At 42.7% G+C, this 20,297-nt stretch overlaps 1 protein-coding gene across 1 annotated transcript in view; it reads right to left on the bottom strand.

The window, feature by feature from the left end:
* The window catches only part of C6H6orf163 (chromosome 6 C6orf163 homolog), a 194,352-nt gene that overhangs the window by 26,311 nt on the left and 147,744 nt on the right, over window positions 1–20,297 (bottom strand). Inside the window, exons 3-4 of the mRNA XM_085611090.1 lie at window positions 19,883–19,990; window positions 9,699–9,901 (exon numbers count right to left, since the gene is read on the bottom strand). Of these exons, the coding sequence (XP_085467216.1) occupies window positions 9,699–9,901; window positions 19,883–19,990 (311 nt within the window). The remainder of the gene's footprint in view (window positions 1–9,698; window positions 9,902–19,882; window positions 19,991–20,297) is intronic.

The following is a 20,297-nucleotide window of genomic DNA, read 5'->3' as shown; positions in this document are numbered from 1 at the left end:
TCACGCGGCCATCTTGGTCAAGCGCTAGGCTCCTCCCGGGCAACTTTATTAAAACCTATATTTCAACTGTGTTTAATGATTATTCAATTTTCCCCTCATTGGAACAGAGGTTTAATTTTACAAGAAAATGGCGATCCACGACCTGTGAGTTATCAATTACCAAACTTTAATCAGTTACCTTGAAAAACTTGATACACAATAACAACACAGATTTTGGGATAATCTCGCAAATTGAGTTATTTCAGAATCCCATTCAAGCAGTTGTCACTAGGCTGCAAGCTTTAGTTAATATTAGAGACAATACATTGATATATACTACCATCCCTGAACATCTTGAAAGGCTGAATGAAGGCAGCACAACGGTGCATGTAAGAATATGATGTAACTTTGCAAAGTTCCTAAAGAATCCACATTTCTTTTGTTATGAAAATGGATGTAAGCTGACCCAAAAGGGGTACAGGACATCAAAAGAGCAAATCTCCCAGAAAGTCAAAACTATCCACATTTTTACTTGGATGGCTACCTTTTGCAAGCAGTTCATCCAGAAGCTAGCTATTCTTAGAGACCCACTGAGAGACTTAACAAAGCAAGATCACAAGGGCCTAGAATGATAAGCATGCAAAGGCATTGCAAGTCATGAAACGTTGCATCCTGTGTTTGTGACATTACGCTTAGCCTCAGCCGCAGGAGTCAGTTGTAACGGGGCCACTACCTGTTCCATGGGTACTTGCTGCTGCCTACTCAGGGACATTTGCTGATACTAATATTTTCTTTGTTGCTGCTAGTTCACTGACCGGATTTCGGTCTTTTACTGTGTTTATTGTGTCTTTTACTGTGTTTACTGTGCTTTTATCTGCACTCTGAACCGCATACCCTCATTTAAAATCAGAATTCACTCACCTGCCGCTTGAGCAGGATCTTTCTCTCTCTCTCTTCCTAGTCACGAGCGCCATCTTGGATCGGTCTAGATCCTAAACTCTGAGCGCCATCTTGGATCGGTCTAGATCCTTTACTTTGAGCGCCATCTTGCAACGTGCATTTACGCTCTCAGACGGGGAGACTATAAAACACAGAGTCATGCAAGCGCGCAGCTGTTTGTGACATTACGCTTAGCCTCAGCCGCAGGAGTCAGTTGTAACGGGGCCACTACCTGTTCCATGGGTACTTGCTGCTGCCTACTCAGGGACATTTGCTGATACTAATATTTTTCTTTGTTGCTGCTAGTTCACTGACCGGATTTCGGTCTTTTACTGTGTTTATTGTGTCTTTTACTGTGTTTACTGTGCTTTTATCTGCACTCTGAACCGCATACCCTCATTTAAAATCAGAATTCACTCACCTGCCGCTTGAGCAGGATCTTTCTCTCTCTCTCTTCCTAGTCACGAGCGCCATCTTGGATCGGTCTAGATCCTAAACTCTGAGCGCCATCTTGGATCGGTCTAGATCCTTTACTTTGAGCGCCATCTTGCAACGTGCATTTACGCTCTCAGACGGGGAGACTATAAAACACAGAGTCATGCAAGCGCGCAGCTGTTTGTGACATTACGCTTAGCCTCAGCCGCAGGAGTCAGTTGTAACGGGGCCACTACCTGTTCCATGGGTACTTGCTGCTGCCTACTCAGGGACATTTGCTGATACTAATATTTTCTTTGTTGCTGCTAGTTCACTGACCGGATTTCGGTCTTTTACTTTGTTTATTGTGTCTTTTACTGTGTTTTTATCTGCACTCTGAACCGCATACCCTCATTTAAAATCAGAATTCACTCACCTGCCGCTTGAGCAGGATCTTTCTCTCTCTCTCTTCCTAGTCACGAGCGCCATCTTGGATCGGTCTAGATCCTAAACTCTGAGCGCCATCTTGGATCGGTCTAGATCCTTTACTTTGAGCGCCATCTTGCAACGTGCATTTACGCTCTCAGACGGGGAGACTATAAAACACAGAGTCATGCAAGCGCGCAGCACGCGCGTGCAGCAGGCGCGCCTCTGGCGCGCCGGAGGCGCGCCAGAGGCAAGCCCGTCTGCGCCCGTCCGCGACCGGACTCGGCCCAGGGCCATAACTTCTGGCCCTCCACTATGCTATTCTTCCCTGCAACTAAGACAGTTGAACCCTGGCCATTCCGACCGACATTGCATTACTCGGCCTCTCTCCACTGCAGTGGGCGTTACCCCCACCCCTTGCCCTGGGTGTCAATACCAACTTCCGCAACCTCGTCTTCCTGGCTCCTCAGCCTTAGACCCCCCTAGCAATATACCTTTTCATGAATTGCATATCACTCAGCCCCATGGTTATCGAGCAGCGCTCATTAATACGCGCTCCCTTCCCTGTCACAGCTTACAGATCAGCGAGTTTATTCTCGCCCATGATCTTGACTTCCTTTTTGCCACTGAAACCTGGGGAGATGCTGGTTCAGGACCAGACTTTTGTCTGGCAACCCCTGAGGGCTATAGTGTCGCTAGGCATGATAGACATATAGGAAGAGGTGGCGGACTTGCTATCATTTACAAGAATCTCTATCGCACTACACTCGATCCCATACAGTCAATTAACTGTGAAGCAGCCACCTTTGCTATTAATATTAATCACAAACAAGCCCTCAAGGGAATTTTGCTATACCGACCTCCTGGGCCCCGAAATTCTTTCCTTGCCACACTCTCTGATTTTAATGATCTTATCATAAGTTCGCCGGAATACATGATCTTAGGAGATTTTAACTTCCCTCTGGAAGAACAGGGCAACCACGAAACCACTCAACTGACTGATGATCTCCTAACCTTAGGACTTCAACAATTGGTGAAGGGAACTACACACCAGGCGGGGCACATACTAGATGGTCTGTTTACCAATAACTCAGACATCTTTGTACAGGATATTCTTCCTCTCACCTGGTCAGATCACAGGGCCATTATCTTTGGGATCCATACACGGCACGCTAACCCTCCCCATTCCAGGCCACGAACTAGGTTAGGGACCCGTGCTTGGAAAAATGCGGATATCCATCAGATGGCAGATATCCTGACATTATCCTTTCCTATGGGGATAGCCAATCCTGTCTTCTCAGCCTCCGACTTCCAAGACTGGATTCGGAATGCTGCTGATCAGATGGCGCCGGAGAAGTTTACGCGACCTAACAGATTATCCCCTTCGGCGGTGTGGTATACCGAAGAGCTTAGGCTCCACCGACAACATTGCAGGAACTTAGAAAGGCGCTGGAGGAAATTTTACTGCCCTATAGCCAAGCATTCCTACAAAGACGCCCTGACAATATACAAAAAGGCTATCATTGCCCGAAAAAGTGCATTTTTCTCGGCTCAAATCGAGAATGCCAGCAACTCTGCTAGAGAGCTGTTTTCAGTGGTCACCACTCTGTCCACCCCCTCTACGGGACCTGGGGTCGAACCCTCTCAGTCCCTCTGTAATGCTCTGTCCAGCTTTTTCACCACTAAGGTAGCAGATATATACTCATCCTTTGCAGGGAACGCAGAGACAAGATCCAGAGTCTGCAGTGGTGTAGAACCTGCCACCGATCATGATCCCTGCTCTTACTTTGCTCCCAATCCCAAGATCAAATCAGCAGACTTATCCTTACTACCAAGTCTGGCTTCCCCTTAGACCCCTGCCCTCCTTCAGTGATGGCTAACCTTAGCGAGGTGATCTCTTATCCACTTATGAAAATCTGTGACACCGCATTTCAAACTGGTCACTATCCAGATCTTTGGAAGAAGGCCGTGATCAAACCTCTCCTGAAGAAACCCTCCCTGGACCCCACAGCTCTGGCCAGCTATAGACCTATAGCGTGTCTCCCCTTTCCTGCCAAAATATGCGAATCTCTGATGAATAAACAACTCTCAGAGTTCATCGATACTCACCAACTTCTCGACGAAACGCAGTTTGGCTTTAGGAAAGGTCATGGAACTGAGACCGCTTTAATAAAAGCTTCAGATGAGATTAGAGCCATTATGGACCAGGGAGGTGCGGCTGTCCTGATTCTGCTGGATTTGTCCGCAGCCTTTGACACGGTCGACCATGATATTCTGGTCGACCATGTCACAGCCCTGGGGATAAACGGTATGGCTAGAAATCTCATTTCATCTTTTCTTGCCTACCGTACCCAGACAGTGAAGTTGGGTAACTTCTATTCTCCTGTCTCTGCACTCCCCTGTGGAGTCCCACAGGGCTCCTCGCTAAGTCCAACGCTATTTAATATCTATGTAGCAGACTTAGCGAGGGTAATAAAGGCCCATGGGTTGCGACTTACATCCTACGCAGATGACAACCAACTGGTTCTGGCAATACACAAGGACGGCCCAGTGGTGGCAGCTAATTTCCAAAGCACCATGCTTGCTGTCAGTACCTGGATGTCCTCCAACTGTCTGAGGCTTAACTCGGACAAAACCGAGGTCATGACCTTTGGTAATCTCTCCCCGGTTTGGTCTTCTGCCTGGTGGCCTGACCAGCTGGGCTCTCCTCCTGTCCCAGTTGATAAGGCCAGAAACCTGGGAGTCATTTTTGACAGCAAGCTGTCATTCAACCTTCATGTCAACAAGGTTGTGTCATCTGCGTTCTTTATTTTAAAGAAAATTAGGAAAATACTGCCTTACCTTCCCACCTCAGCTGGGAAGAACCTGGTCTCTACCCTGGTGTTTTCTAAAATCGATTATGGGAACGCCCTCTTCTTTAATACTCAGAAACTCGTTCTATCTAAGTTGCAGTCCATACAAAATGCTGCTGCAAGAATTCTTCTTGACATCCCCGCCGCCAGCCAACTACTCCAGCCATTCGTCACCTGCATTGGCTAAGAGTAGAGGGCCGCATTAAATTCAAGGCCCTCTGCATTGCCTATAAGGCAGTGCATGGCGTCGGTCCAAAGTTTCTGATTGAAGCATTCCAGTTGTATAGCCCCAAGAGACAGCTGAGATCCGCCAACTCCTCCCTGCTTCCGTTACCTCGCACCAGAACGGCAACCTGGGGAGACAGGCGCTTCCTGGTTGCCACACCTAAACTCTGGAACCTTTTGCCACTCACCATAAAAACTGCCCCCAATTTGATAAGCTTTCGTAGGCTCTTAAAGACATGGCTGTTCAATCAGTAATCCTGCGGCTTGGTCTCTCGTTTTTGTCACATGCGCCGAGACACCTTCGGGTATTTGTTTGCGCAATAAAAATCGCGAAATAATAATAATAATAATAATAATAATAATAATAACCCAACGCCATCCTTTGATTAAAAGAAAACATGCTCATGCAGTCTCGGGGTAGTTCTCTTGCAAGAACCGCACCACAAAGCCCACAGCATTTTCAATTAGGGTCCTCAAGAACACAGAGTGCCGATACAGATCGAGACAGACAAGCCATGGCCATCAAGTGGCAATGTCAGAATTCACATTTGCACCTAGACTCTGTTTCCAGGTGATGATGGACCATGAAACTGTTTGTCCCTGTTTTAAGGTACAATCTCATATCCACCTTCCAAAATAAAAAAACAGAGCACTACAGCCTCAAGCGTACAACTTTGAAGTGCATTAACCTGCTGATTTCTTGTCTGAACACCTATTCCCCGATGCTTGATGAAGTCTGACAAGGTGAAAAGGAGTGAAGAATGCATCCACCTAGTCATACAAGGAGACTGTCTGAAGGCCATCGCACTCACTGACCTTGCAGATTCTACTGCTGAGGATGAAAGACTTTAGGCCACAACCATGACACTGCACCATAACTCAAAGAAAAACTTGCTTGAGGGCCCCCATTACCAGAACACACAAGCTAAAAAATCACTATGATAATAAGGCAGGAAAAAGCCACAGATGTGGTTATCCTTCGGGGAAAGCACATAGCGATAACCACATCCCTAATCCCCCATACTATGCAACTTGCTCACCAAGTACACTCAAACATTGTCAAGGCAACATTTATGCTCAGAAATGTTGAAAGCCTGACTAACAGTGGCACACTCAGTCAGCTGGAAATGCTGATGTCGTGGACACTGAGGAGTGTGCCATGGAATAAATTTAGTGCCAGCATCTGTGCCGCCTATAATGGTTGATATCTGTTGGTAGCAAAAGATAACTATACCAAGCACCCTGTTGTAGAAATTGTGAGTTCCACATCCTTTGACAGTGTGACCCCAAAGAAGGAGAAACTCTTGTCAAACTATGGCCCACAAATGATGTAATGACTGAGAATGGCCCATCTTTTCAAGCAGCTAATTTTCTACGGTTCCTTGCTAATTCTAATATCTGTCAGAGAAATGTCAACCCCAGGTTGCTGCAATCCAGTGAAGAAGTCGAAATATTTATGTGCAACATCAAAAATAAAATACTATTTGAGGTTGAAGAACAGACCTGATCTCAAACAAATTATCTAATATTTCTTTTGCTTGCATCACAGCACCCCACATAGTGCAACCTACCATGCACCATGATGTGATTTCCACAGCTGAGGGGTAGTTGCTCACCAGCACCTCCCCCAAACAAAATGAACGCAGTTGGCACAAAAACAATGACAGAATGAGTTCACCAAGGCCCTACCCTCAAATGTGGGAGATAGGAGATCAGGCTTTATTGCAAAACCAACACCCAGGAAGGAAATTCGGACTAGCATACAAGTTTCCTCCAAGTACTGCAATTGGCCGGAAAGGCGCCATGATGAAGGGAAAAATGGGGTCATGAAACATCTCACTGTTCATACCAATGAAGATGAGAATGAACCTCTCAACAGAACCAGTCACATACTTCTCTCAAAAAGACTGGGACCATAACTGATATAGCCTAAACTTATTCAGTCTTCCACAGACCATTCCAAACAAGAGTCAAAGATTGGAAACAGCAGGAATGAGACCTGTGGAAAAAGGAGGTAACCACTTTAACCACACCCGTTCACATCCCAGAAACATATAAACTATGAGCTTTCTTGAATATGCAAGTTGTTGTTTTTTCGTTTCAGACTACTACCTTAATTTGCACGTAGGGGTAAACCGTATTCAGTATAATTGACCCTTTCCTATAATGCTGGATGTTCTCAGAGTCTGAGAAAATAAATTTGGAGACTGAGAAAATGAATAGGAAGGTAAAGGTTCAAGTGGAACAGTCGTACCTGGAGCTCCACTCTAGGTTCAGCAAAATATGTTGGGCCTGATTCACAAACTGCATTTTGTGGTACATTTTTATAGTATTGCAGTAGTAGTGCTATTCACAAACTACACTTTTGTAGTAACTTACACTGTTGAGTAAGTTTACTACTGTTCGGTATGCACAAACTGCACGTTTGTATTAACTTACACTGTTAGAACTATCAGCCTTAGGGTGGTCTTTCCCCAAACGTTTTGCCTATTGACCTTCATTTTTGTTGCTGAAATTCAAATTTGTTGGCCTTAGGACTCTGTGCACTTTACCACTGCCAGTGCTGACCAGTGCTAAAGTACTTGTGCTATCTCCCGTAAACATGATTAAATTTGCTTACACCTGATTGCCATATCTAATTTGCTTATAAGTCCCTTCTGGAGTGGTATACCATATACTCAGGGCCTGAAAATGAAATGCTCCTAGTGGGGCTGCCACACATATTGTGCCACCCACTTAAGTAGCCCTTAAAACGTGTTCCAGGTCTGCTATTGTCACCTGAATGCAATTTTAAACTGCCAATTGAATTTGGCATTATAATCCCTTGACAATCCTTAAACTCTCCTTTTATTGTATATAGGTCACCCCTAAGGTAGGCCTAGGCAACCCATAGGCCAGGGTGCATTGTAATCATCATGGTGGTGAAAAACTCCTAAATGTGTTTTTCACTACAGTGAGGCCTACCTGTCCCATAGGATAAGTGTGGGTTGCCTTATTACATTTAATAGGTGCTAACTTTTGGGCGGGACCAGGTGAACATTTAATGTTTGGCATCTATGAAATTGAAATGGAAAATCCTCTTTGATGGCAAAGTCATATTTTAAATTACAATTTTGAAAATGCCTCTTTTAGAAAGTTGGCACTTTTCTGCCCTTAGACATTTGGTGCCTGCAGCCTCACCTGGGTCACATGACTGGGTGTAACTGACAGCTAGACTTTGTGAATTCCTCCCAGACAGACACACAATAGCGCGATTAGGTGTGCCTGAATGGGCCATCTGTTGGCAGGATAGGGGGTGGAGCTGGGCACACCCCCACTTGCAACTGAATAGGCTGCATTCTGCCTTCACACGCAATTGGAGTCAGGGCGGGCGAGTCAGAAAATTATATCAAGATAGGATTTTACTTGAAAATTCTTCCAAGTCCGAAGGTGAGCACTGACCAAGCCTAATCCACTTCTTGTATCCGTACCACAATCCATCACGGTCGGCCATATTTTTCGACTTTGACCCAGTCTTGCGTGACCGGATGCTCATGCTTTGATCTTTTAGGTGCTGGTTTTCACTAAAAGCTTTAAAACTCCAGTTCTACTGATTGGATTTTTTGTCATTTTGGTGTTAAATAATTTATTAAAATGTACTCTATTTTTCTACATTGGTGTGGAATTTTTCTTGTGTTGTGTTTTGACTTTATTACTGTTTGAGTGTCGCATAAATACTTTACATAATGTCTCTATTTTAAACCTGACGGTTTTTTGTGGCAAGCTGCCCAGGGTTAAGCACTGGTCAATTTATTGACTTTTTGTGTCCACCCTGCACTTTTGTAGTAAGTCTCTACCTGCATTATTTTCTGTGGGAGGTTTTGTAGTACCAGTGGTTGAACATGTGTAGTGCTAGATGTATTACAAAAGCGTAAGTTACTACAAAAGTGTAAGTTACTACAAATATGCATTTTGCAAATACCAAACAGTAGTAAACGTTCTCAAAGGGTAAACTTACTCAAAAGTGTAAGTTACTTTTGTAAATCAGGCACCATGCCACATTTGGCCTTCTAGGAAAAGTCAGAGAATTTATGCACAACAATGACCCTAATGTTACATGCTCTCAGGCTAACCATGTAAATGAGCTTTCATGTATGCTTCATCCAGTTGTATCTTCATTCTCCCTCACTGCAAAAGAATGGACAGTACTGCCTAGATGAACTTCATAGCTACGCTCCAACGAGATGGTTTAATCTACTTATATGTGGTAAATTATCTCATTGGAGCACAGTGGTTAATAACCTCTGTCCTTGTGGATTACTAATATCATAAATAACCCCAACTGCAAGCCAAAGTTATACTCCACATGCCACAGGGCAAGAATAAATATTCATGCTGGGCTACAATCAGAATATACTGACACCTTGCTTCAAACATTCTATGCTCTATCTGCTTCTGCGTGCGCTCTGTCCCCAGACACCAAAATTTAATGTACCATCTAACTGTACTCTATATTATACTGCTTCCAAATTCAAACCAATCTATTCCTCTTGTAACTTTCAGGCAATTTGTTCCAAGGGAAGCACAGCAAGGCCACCAAAAGCAGTGGCCATTTTGAGATTAAAACTTTGTGAGTATTTGTTAACTTCTGAGTAGTCATCCACCAAACATCCCTTTGAAACTCAAATTTTCTCAACTATAAACATATGCCTACAGAAATTCTGGACTGCTTACAGACTATCCATGATCGTAAATGTCAGCAGATGCTTGTTCTTCCTTACCAAGATTGCAAGATGGATTATGCAATATGGAGCCGGTTGTAGTGTGAACATAGACTCCTTCTTAAAGACACAATGCGATTCGAGCCATGTTTGTAAAAGGTACCTTTTCATGATCTGTTGGTCTCTGAAGCCTAATCTCCTCATGTGCCGCTTGACAGCAGCTACAATATTGATGGTCTCTTCAACGCACTGCTGCATCAGGCACTGAAGCTCGACTGCATGCTCGAGCTCTGCAAGCTTCGCTACTCTCTTTATTTCAGCGCTCATCAGCTTCTGCATCTTTTCTTCGGCTTTATTTACAGCAACCTTAAACAAAATTAAACTTTGAGTTAATAATGGTGGATAATAACGTATTGCACTTTCTTTTAAAATGGTGATAGGCGCATATTTCGTTTCATAAGCATCAATATTTGTTTGTTAAAACCTGATTTCAATGGTTTAATGAATAAAGCATGGTGCTACTCCAATATGAACACAACACAAGAATTCAGCAACCTGCACCGGCAGCCCCCTCTCGAAGATTGTCCTCCCTCGTCCCCCGAATCAAGGTATAAAGAGAAGCGGGAGCTATAGGACACTTGGAGGCATATTTAAAAGGACCTACCGTCACCGGAATGTCACTTTTAGTGACGTTCTGATGGTGTTAACTACTTTGCCTTATTTACAAGGTGGCATTAAGCCACTTAACGTGGCTTATCTCTGCCTTGTAAATAATGCCCCTATTCACGTAGCACTTAGCATGAAAGGGGCTTGCAGTGGGTGTTCCACAACAAAACCTATTGATTTATGACACTGCTCCATATTTATAAGGTATGGGGCAGCGCCAAAAATAAGACCAGGAAATACTTGGTCTTAAACAGGAGATACAAGGAGAAATGTTTTATTTCTCCTCGCATATTGCTCTTTCCATCTGTGATACATTCTGTAGCACACATGGATGGAGCAAATCGCCTGTTAAGATTGGTGTCCCTTCCTGCACATAAACATATGCCCCTGCAGCACAGGCACCCTAGCAAAATGGTGCTAAGGTGCCTGCGCTGGCGCTAGGATGCTTTTTTAGCACCAGTGCTAGGTGAAATGCAGGGGTGCACCATATATTTTTAAATACGGCGCATTCCTGCACTTTAAAAATGTTGGCGTGTGGCATTACCAATTTTGGAGTAAATCCGTGTTGCGCCAGTTCATTGTAAATATGCCACAGAGACTTTTTAAGGCAATTTTGGCCAATTGCCTAGGGGCCCCACCTTCCCGGGGTCCCCAGGGAAAGTGAACTTTTTCTCTATGTTACTTTTATCTATCCTTCAATATGTGATTCAATTTTATTTGCTATCATGGGCAGGGGCATCTTAAGAATTTCAGGGGCCCTGGGCCAAACGTATTTTGGGGGCTCCTGTTCGAACCAACTTTAAATTTATGATCCAGTTTCAGCTCTTTCATGCCTTCTTTGCCCACTGCACAGGCACACTGGTCCAAATTGTAAATCTGTTTACATCTAATATTCAGGGATTGTGACGTGTTTTTCGGTATTATAATGCAGCAACAGGTCGCTTATATTGCAATTAATCTTTGTGACCCCCCCCCCCTTTATTTCTCATATGTGAGGTCCTTTTTTTAAGCTAAAACACCCTTTTTTTAATAGATGTTGCATGGTTTTGAAAAACAAACATTTCTCTGAAAAATGTCAGTAACAGACTCCCATACATGACTGACACTAAAAATAAATTAAAGGAAAATGGTACTTAAAACAATCTGTTCGAGAACTATTCAAGGGCATCAGGACAAGACTATCTACAGAACAGAGCTTTATAAGGGGACCCCTGAAAGGCTGGAGCCCTGGGCCACAGCCCACTTTGCTCATGCCAAAAAACATCTCTGATCATGGGGCTTGAACTAGCAGAAAATGGGTAATAAAATCTAAAGTTGTTCATTCTAGGGGCCCCAAAATATGTTTTGACACGCGACCCCGAAATCCTTAAGAGAACACTGATAGGATAATGTGACTGACTAAACTTCGTACATTTTGACTTGATTCTGAGTTGCAAACATCAAAAAAAGTGAGTGCTGAGAGGAGTGCTGGTAGTATTTTCTATTGCGTTTTATAGGTTTAAACGGAAATTTCAATTTTCTTTCACTTGTAGGATTTACCTAAATACACCAAACTCAAAGACCCTTATTTTGGAAACAGATATCAATAAAGCTGGCAGTATTTGATATTTACGATTGCAGTAAATTACTGCCAATAAGATAATTACAACACCTGTGCTAAAATTTGCTCCATCAGGTTGCCGGCACTAGAAAGCCATTGGCCGATAGTGGACAGTGTGAGTATGCACCAGACATTTAAGGCTAAATTTACACTGGCACTGACTTTTTCCATATACAATAATTGTCCATTTTAAAAAAAAATGCTGCAGTAATTTGGGGTGTAAAGGACAAATCTGTGTTCATAATTACTCCCAAACTTTATTCTTTCCCTATCAGTTAAGTATTGTAACACATCAACAAGGCGTTAACAAAGGTAGGAATGGTCCACCTCATACCCCAGGATCATTATCTATCATTTGAGAATTACTCAATCTATCTGAAGACAGCACGAGTGACAATTCAATCAAATGCATGTGGTAGTGACATCACATACCGTTTGACACCCAATGAGACCATTACATTAACAAAGACAGTACATGGGGTGTAACAAAGGGCAAGCCCTATGTAGTAGCTGTTACCCCTGGCTATTCTTTAAACCTCCATGGTTGAGGGGTTTGCCTGTAGCCTTTACCATGATGCCTATCTATACAGAACATCAGGATGGCCCATTGTGTCAAAGGTGGCAGACAAGTTCAAAAGGCCCATTACTGCTGCACTGTCCACAATAATGCATCTCAGACATTCATTAAATCAGTTTTGTTCCCTCTTGGTTTAATAAGGAAGAAACTGGGATTAGCATATGAAAATGAATCTACATGTCCGTATATAGGTCGGCTGCTGAACATCCACAAGTTTCTAACAGATCTTGGCTAAATGTGTTAGGTAGGGGATAGGTCTAAAATTGGGTGCAACACAGGAGTACAAACCAATGTTTTTTAGCAAATGGATCTTGGAACCTGCTTGAAGAATTGTAGAACAATGCCCTCCATTGGAAATGTGCTAATTTAATGTATAGTTTCACTCAAGGAGCAGCCATATCACTCTGTTCCTTTAGGAGCCACCAGGGCATTGTAACTTGAGATACATTTGTGTATGTGAGGGAGAAATACATAGCACTAATACAAAAATCGATATTTTAAACAACTATCTTTTTGCAAACGATATTAATGACTTCTATATTTTAAAAATCAAAATTACTTACCTTAAAATCGATATTCTTGTCCACGATATTCTTGCTCACAATATTTCTGTGTCACGATATTTCCAACTCGATAACTGTGTCAGTCGATATTACTGACTTGATATTTTGTCTGAATATCAGCTGGCGGTGTGGCTCTGCACTAATCTTGCAAATATGCAAACTGGAGGTATGTAAGTGTGCAGCTGACAACATTACACATACTCTACACATAAGCACAAGACAAATGGTTTCAGTGACAAGCTATGTCAGGGGAATATGGTGCCAGCTATCTTGGCCGGTTGGGAGTCCTCTTCAGGTGCTCGCCTGTATTCACAGTGGTAGAACACAAGCTACTCGCTTTTCAATGGCTCCCCTGCAGTAAGAAAGGAGAAAGCTTTATCGGGGGCAGATGCTTGGCAGGAACTCGGTGGGGGCTGGGCCAAGGACTTTGCATTTGTGCTCGGCAGCATAGCTGTCTGATGGAAAGCAGTGGTAGGACTTAGCAAGGACCGTGGGCTCTGATTTTGCTCTGGGGTGTAGCAGCAGTGTCAGCACATGTTGGTGACTGCCTGCTACTTCGTTGGCGTGCTCAGTACTGAAGTCCTCAACCAGGGGTCAGAAGGGAAAAGCCAGCTGGCACATGCCAGCAGCTGCAAGGATTCACATAGAAGGTGGCAGTGAGAGAGCAATGTGACTACCCTCAACAAGAGCAAGGAAGAGTAAAGAGAGGAGGTTAGTGCAAGCCGTAAGGGAGGAAACTGTGCTAAGCAGTGTGATGAGTAGAAATCCTTTAAGAAGTAAGGTGGCAAGGGAGGACCAGGCTTTGAGAGTTATTGCAAGGCTGTTGGTGTGTGAAGAACCTACTACTGTCCTGCCTCCATGTGTTTACCCCCTTGGTGGCAGTAGAGTGAATACTAAGAAGGTAGCTCCTAGGGCTAAGGAGCAGCAGAAACAACTTAATAAGCACAAACTTACCCCATCGATGATGTCCCACTTTTGGGTTCAATCTGCAAAGGAAGGTGATAAGGAGGCAGAATCTCAGCAAGAGCAGGAAGTCCAAGAGTTAAGGGCAAGGGGTGAAGCTAGCATGCAATGAAGTAACAGCAGAGGGGTTTCAGTGGCAACAGGAATATTTCATGCTGGGAGTGGTGTGAAGGGCAGAGACCCCGGGGGGGGGGGGGGTAGATTTCATATGTGAGCAGAGGAGGATGCAGTGGTTGATAAGGAGGAGGGTCTGAGCAAAAGTCGTAATAACAGCGCAGTGGAGTTTGTGGGTGCTTCTGGTCCTGTTAAATAACATAGTAATGTTGAGATGTTGTTAGGCACGTTGATGGAGGAGATTAGATCAAAAGTTGTCAGTTAACAAAAAAATCAAAGGGATATCCAAGGTACTTGTGAAGTGCTAGAAGGGAAAATAGACAAACTAATGCAAAGAACAAAAGTCTTAAAGGACTCAGTGGAAGTTCTGAGGAGCAAGGTCAAAGTACACAGCACCCTAAAACCAAGGGAAAAAGAAAATTGTGAGAACTTGGAAACCCTGGAGACCAACACCAGGCTTAATAATTTAAGCATTTTGAATGTTACGGAAGGGGTGGAAGATAACAATTTGAGAGAGTTTGTGATCAGCTTACCTAAGAAAGCCATTCCACTCCTAGACCCTACTTTAGACCTCTCCTCTGATATACAGAGGGTAAACCCTAACTCTTTCAAGAGGAATCCAATAAGGAAGAACCCAAGGCAGATCTTGGTGAACTTCAAGACATATTCCATCAAAGAGCAGCCCAGATACTGACAGCAGCCCTAATGTGGGGGGGGGGGTTGATGGTAGATGGTCTATCATTTAATATAAGGTCTGACATCTCGAAAGCTACTTAGGACCAGCAATGGGAGTTGGGAAAATTCATAAAGGATCTCAGGGAACTGACAGCCACTGCCCAGATTAAATTTTCAGCAACTTTAAGAGTAATGTGGAACAAAAGTATACACAATTTGAGGGAGGTGGATAGTTTAATTAAACAAATAAATGTCTCATAAAGCTTAGAAAATCACCTGAGGAGGGGTTCAATGGCGTTATAGGCAGGCATGGATAAGGAAATCAGGTAAGGTTCACCAAAGGGGATGGATAGAGGTTTGGGAGGGGCTTGGGGCACAAGGTGGGGAGCCTAAGGATAAAACAAAAACATTGTTCTCAGTTGCACCAGGTAATAGTGGGAGGAGCACGAGCAGAACATCCTAGGGGAGGTTTAATATCATACAAGAGATCTGTATGCTAGGGGAAATAAAGAGAATGGCAGGCAGCGAAAGGGTACACCTTTTACGAGTATTGACCTGAAATGTAAATAGACTTAGAGTCAAAGATAGGCACAGGAGGATTTTGGAATATTTAAAGAAATCAGATGCACAGATTACAATACTGCAGTAGACACATCTCCTCAAAAAAGAGAGCTGTGAACTGTGACATAAAAGTGGATTAAGGAATTTGTGTGCACATGCCAAGCATGTTGCTCAAACGGGGTGGCTATATGAATCATGTCTAATGGCCAGAGTGTGGGAGTATATGGCTGAGAGTGGCGAGAGGTGGTTAGCAACTGAGGTACTGATTCATAGATCTTTGTATGGAGTTTCTTGCTTCTACAATCCAAATATAGACAATCCTAGTCCCTTTCAGGCTATATCTGACCAATTGCTGTTGGTCAGGATACCAATAATACTAGGAGGGGATTTTAATGTGCTGTTAGGCACTACATTAGATAAATCACTTTGTGGAATACAGTTAATTCCCCCAGGATGCAAGCACAGGTTAGGCTAATGATTAAGGAATTGGAGACAGAAAGGCTGGCAGAGTTAGAGAATCTACCTTCCATAAAGGGAATTGTGGCAATTTTTCTAGGATTATTTTTGTTTTAGTGGATGGGAAAATCACAAGGGATGTGAAGGAGGTTGTTCATCTCACAGAGAATTTATCAGGCCACTAAGCCGTCATGCTAAAGCTGTCCCTGAGATAGGAATCAGATCCCTCAAGGTGAGGAGGAAATTGTTTTGTGAGAAGACGGTGGTAAGCCAACTGAGAGTGGAGACAGAATTCTTTTTAGATAAATAAGGGTTCCGCCTCCTCCCCTTCATATAGTTTGGGACTCCTTCAAGGTGTTTATAAGGGATGAAATTAGGAACATAGCTGCTCATTAGAATAAAAACCATGAATACCTTCCAGGAGATTGAGGGGAGAATTTCACACTTTCAAGGGGTTGCGCAAGAGTCCACGAAGGGAGAAGAAAAACAGGTCAGTCAAAAAAGCAGACTGCAAGAGGCTAGGGATCAGCTGACAGGATATTTAGAAGAGTTCATGAGTAGAAAGTGGGAACTTAGCTAGCTCACTTTGAGTATGGGGAAGGATGCAGTAAGCTCATGGCCTGCAAAACCAAAGTGAGTCATACAAGGAATTTGATCAGCGGGGTAAAGGGTAAGACTACTGGGGAGGTGTTGACTGATGTTAGGGAAATATTATTTTGTCACCTTTTATCAATCTTTATATACGCAGGGACTGGGGCAATGGAGGAGCAGACAGAAGATTGGTTAAGCAAGGATTACAGTCCTGAAGCTGGAATCTGAACAAAAGGTTGCTATGAATCGGGAGATAGGAAAATAGAAGCTTAGGGAAGTGTTGAGAGAAAGGGAAAAAAGGCAAGGCAGCAGGACCCAACGGCTTACAAAATGAGTTGTTTGCGGCCTTGGAGGATAAAATAGTTCCAGTGTACACTAGACTGGTGGAGGATATATTCTTGTGGGCAATACTCTTCCACATATACAGGGTGAGTCCACAATAAGTGTGCTCTTAAAACCTAATAATGACCCAAAGCAGTGCGAGTCTTACAGGCCAATCTCTCTACTGAATTGCAACTATAACTTTTTCACACTAATATTAGCAAAACAGATTTAATAGAGTGATTGAGCTTTGGTTCACAAAGACCAGAAAGGTTTTAAAGGGGTACTACAGCTGTATGAGCTGATGCACTGGCTTATAGGGGCGATTGATATGGCAACATTATGGAAACTTCCTCTAGTCATTCTAACGTTTCATGCAGCTAAAGCATTCAACAGAGTGGGTTGCCATATTTAAATGCAGTCCTCAGGCATAATGATTTGGGCAAGAAGTTCTGTGGAGCAGTTCATGCAATATACATGGAGTCAGTGGAGAGAATCACTATTAATGGTAGACTGACTACACAGATTAAAATAAGAAGAGGTACATGGCAAGGTTTCCCGCTTTCACCCTTGCCATTTAATCTATCCATAGAGCCGCTGGCAAAGAGGTTGAGGGAGATCCCTGGTATTATGCCCTTCTCGTGCAATGGCTGGGAAAGGAAGATCGGATTATATGTAGATAATCTTATGGCCTATACACCTAACCTGGCGTACTCTTACCTCATTATACAACAAATCATTAATGAATTTTGAGGAATCTCAGGCTATCTCGTGCATGCCTCCGAGTCAGAAATCATGGTTTGGAATACTCCTTTCAACAGCTTTTTAGTGAAAAATTAGTTAAGGTATCACGGGATACAGAGGGTGCAAGATTTAGATAATTTGGCCAAGGTTAATTTCAATAAGTCCATGCTAGAAATGGAAAGCTTGTTAAGAACTTGGACAAATCTTCTTCTAACAGTATTTGACAGATTCAACACAGTGAAGATGTCAATGCTACCCAAGTTTGCATTTATTTTTAATACCATTCCATTATCATTTAAATAGGAGTGGTAAGCTACATGGCAAAATTAGTAGCATTATTTGAGCCCCAAAAGGGTCAGAATTGTTTTGAAGAAGCTCAGTAGAAGAAGGGAAATGGGAGGTCTAGCAGCTCCAGATTTTGAAATGTATTGTTGGGCTTTTCAATGGAAAAATATTTGGATGTTGTTGAAGGGTCCAAACCAACCACAAATAGGCCTTATGCTATGGGCTATGCTACAAAACCTACATCAGGAAGAATTCCACTTTTTATAAACATTTCAGGACCTAAAATTATTTAAGACAGTTACATTGAAAACCCGTGGTGCAGCGGTTAGACTTTGAGCACATATTAGTTCAGTTACAAGAATACCATACTACAGTGAATTTGTCCCCATCTGGAACTAGTCGAGTGCTCCAGAATGTTTGTGGGATTGACTAGAGATCTCCCTGATGGATGCAGGAATAGATAGTTGAAGGCAGCATCTTCAGGATAGGAATACATTATCTTGCAGAGTTATTTCATCACTAACTGGAAATAGGTTGTCCAGTATTAACAGCTATTTAGTTGAACAAAAGGAGACAGAAGTTACACATCTTGGGAGTGTCAGCTGCAAGACAGCCCCCGACCCCCCAAAAAAGAGATTGCATTATGATAATGGTCACTAATGGAGGCTACAGATAGAGATTTCACTTTGCCTGAGGAGCTCTGGAGGAGGGACTTCCCATCGCTGGAGTTTGTGAATATGTTGTAAGTATCTATGCTCATTTTGCATGAAACCTTGAGATCTGTACCTTTAAGGAAGAATCATTTGTTTACATTGCATAGAGTGTACTGGACCCCAAAAAAGCTGACAAAACTGGGAATCATTTGGCGAAGTAATGTCATAAATGTGGGTTTGAGAAGGCAGATGAAGTCCACGTTTGTGCAGTGTCTCAATATACAGCTCTTTCGGCAGAAATTGGATGAGACTGTTTAGGAGATTCTGGGCTGAGTATCTCCGATGAGATGGTTCCCACGGATGACAGTGAGTAAAATTATAACCTGTCCAAGATACAACATTCCTTACGATTTATTTGGTTTTGCTTGCTAGAACAGAGATATGTAAAAAATGAGTCTCCCTGGTTCCCCCCCAAGTACATAAAGTGGATACCGTCCGTACTGTATGTTGACAGTTTGGGTAGCAAATGTCTGTCAGGTAGAATAATAGAAATGTGGTTATGGGTGGATTGATGGTGGGAAAGGAAGCATACTGTAAGGGCAGAAACGGAGGATGACACAGTGTGATAATTAGACCCGCTGGCCAACAAACTTAGACAATTTAGTTCAAGGTGGAAGCTTTGAAGAACATCTGTCTCAGGCTGATGTGTGCTTGACTGGTCTTTCTGGTGCAAAATGCAAATAGGATGGTAAACCACTACCTGAAGTGTTATGAGGACAAAAAAATGATAACACAGTTAGGGACCGATACTTACTCAGCCGTGAACCAAAGTCTGAAGAAAGTCTGCCATGAGAAAAAGTGTAGTCCTCATCCTTGCATTCCTTGTCAAAAATTATCCCTGAGGGGAAAACTAGGAAATCCTACCCTGAGAGCTACAAATGTGTGGCTAGTCTTTGCTGATCCCTCCTCCCAACAGTCTTAGCTTTTTGTCAATCTACAAAAAGATATGATGGCTATGTATGCAAGTCTTTCACAGTGATTGTGGTGGCACCAGACAACATATTTAGACTGTTAAAATGCAGCCCTAAGGCATATTTAAATTCTGCTACTGAATCTGCCAATAGTAATTATATATAAAATGAATAAAGATTTTTGTTTTTAAACTGTGCATTAAAACAGCCTTATAACTAAAGATACAACCTTATGGGTCGTTTCACAAAGCGATGAAAGAGTAGGTAAAAGAGGATTCCTGTGGTGCTCTTTTAGTACTCTTAGTTGCCTTCGTGATTTAGCCCTAAAATATCTAAAATGACATTAAAATGGGAATATGTGGGTCATATTCATATACAGTTTGTGAGAAAAAAAAGGACTGTGCCATCTGTGCATACTTTTACTAATAGGACCCTGGACGTTTGGGAGCCGAGTCACCAAAATCCCTAGGAGTATATTGAAGCATACCACTTTACTACTATGCTTTGTGAATTGGCTTCTTTCTTTGAAAATGTATATTTGATCGTGAAACACACTTACATGACATTGTATTGCATTTTTGTGTAATGGGTATCAATAGCTACAAACCCGTATTGCTTTTTTTTGTTCCTTTTTCATTTCTTCAAGAGCTGCATTTTGCTCTTCCTTTGCCAACTCCAGCGCTTCTTCCACTGCATTTTCTTTCTCTAATTCAGCCTAGAAAATAAATTACAGTTTCAGTCATATGTTTTGTTTCACTCCAAAGTAATTCATGTAACATACATGGAATAATGTTTCATATAAGAAGCCCTTAGGCATGCAACAGGTTCATTACATTGTTTATAATTTAATAATTATTTATTTAAAATGATACAGAAAGTAATACATAATGGCCATATATAATAATATGTACATAGAATAACATAGTCAATAAGACAGCCGTGATTACGATTCTGGTCGTCCACAGACAGCCAGACCCGCGATGACGCGGTGGTTTCGGTCTTCTGACCGCCCTATTACAAAT

The sequence above is a fragment of the Triturus cristatus genome, chromosome 6 (assembly GCF_964204655.1).
Source record: "Triturus cristatus chromosome 6, aTriCri1.1, whole genome shotgun sequence".
Taxonomy (NCBI): Eukaryota; Metazoa; Chordata; class Amphibia; order Caudata; family Salamandridae; genus Triturus; species Triturus cristatus.
The sequence above is the reverse complement of the archived record's forward strand: the minus strand, read 5'-3'. Positions and strand labels throughout refer to the sequence as shown.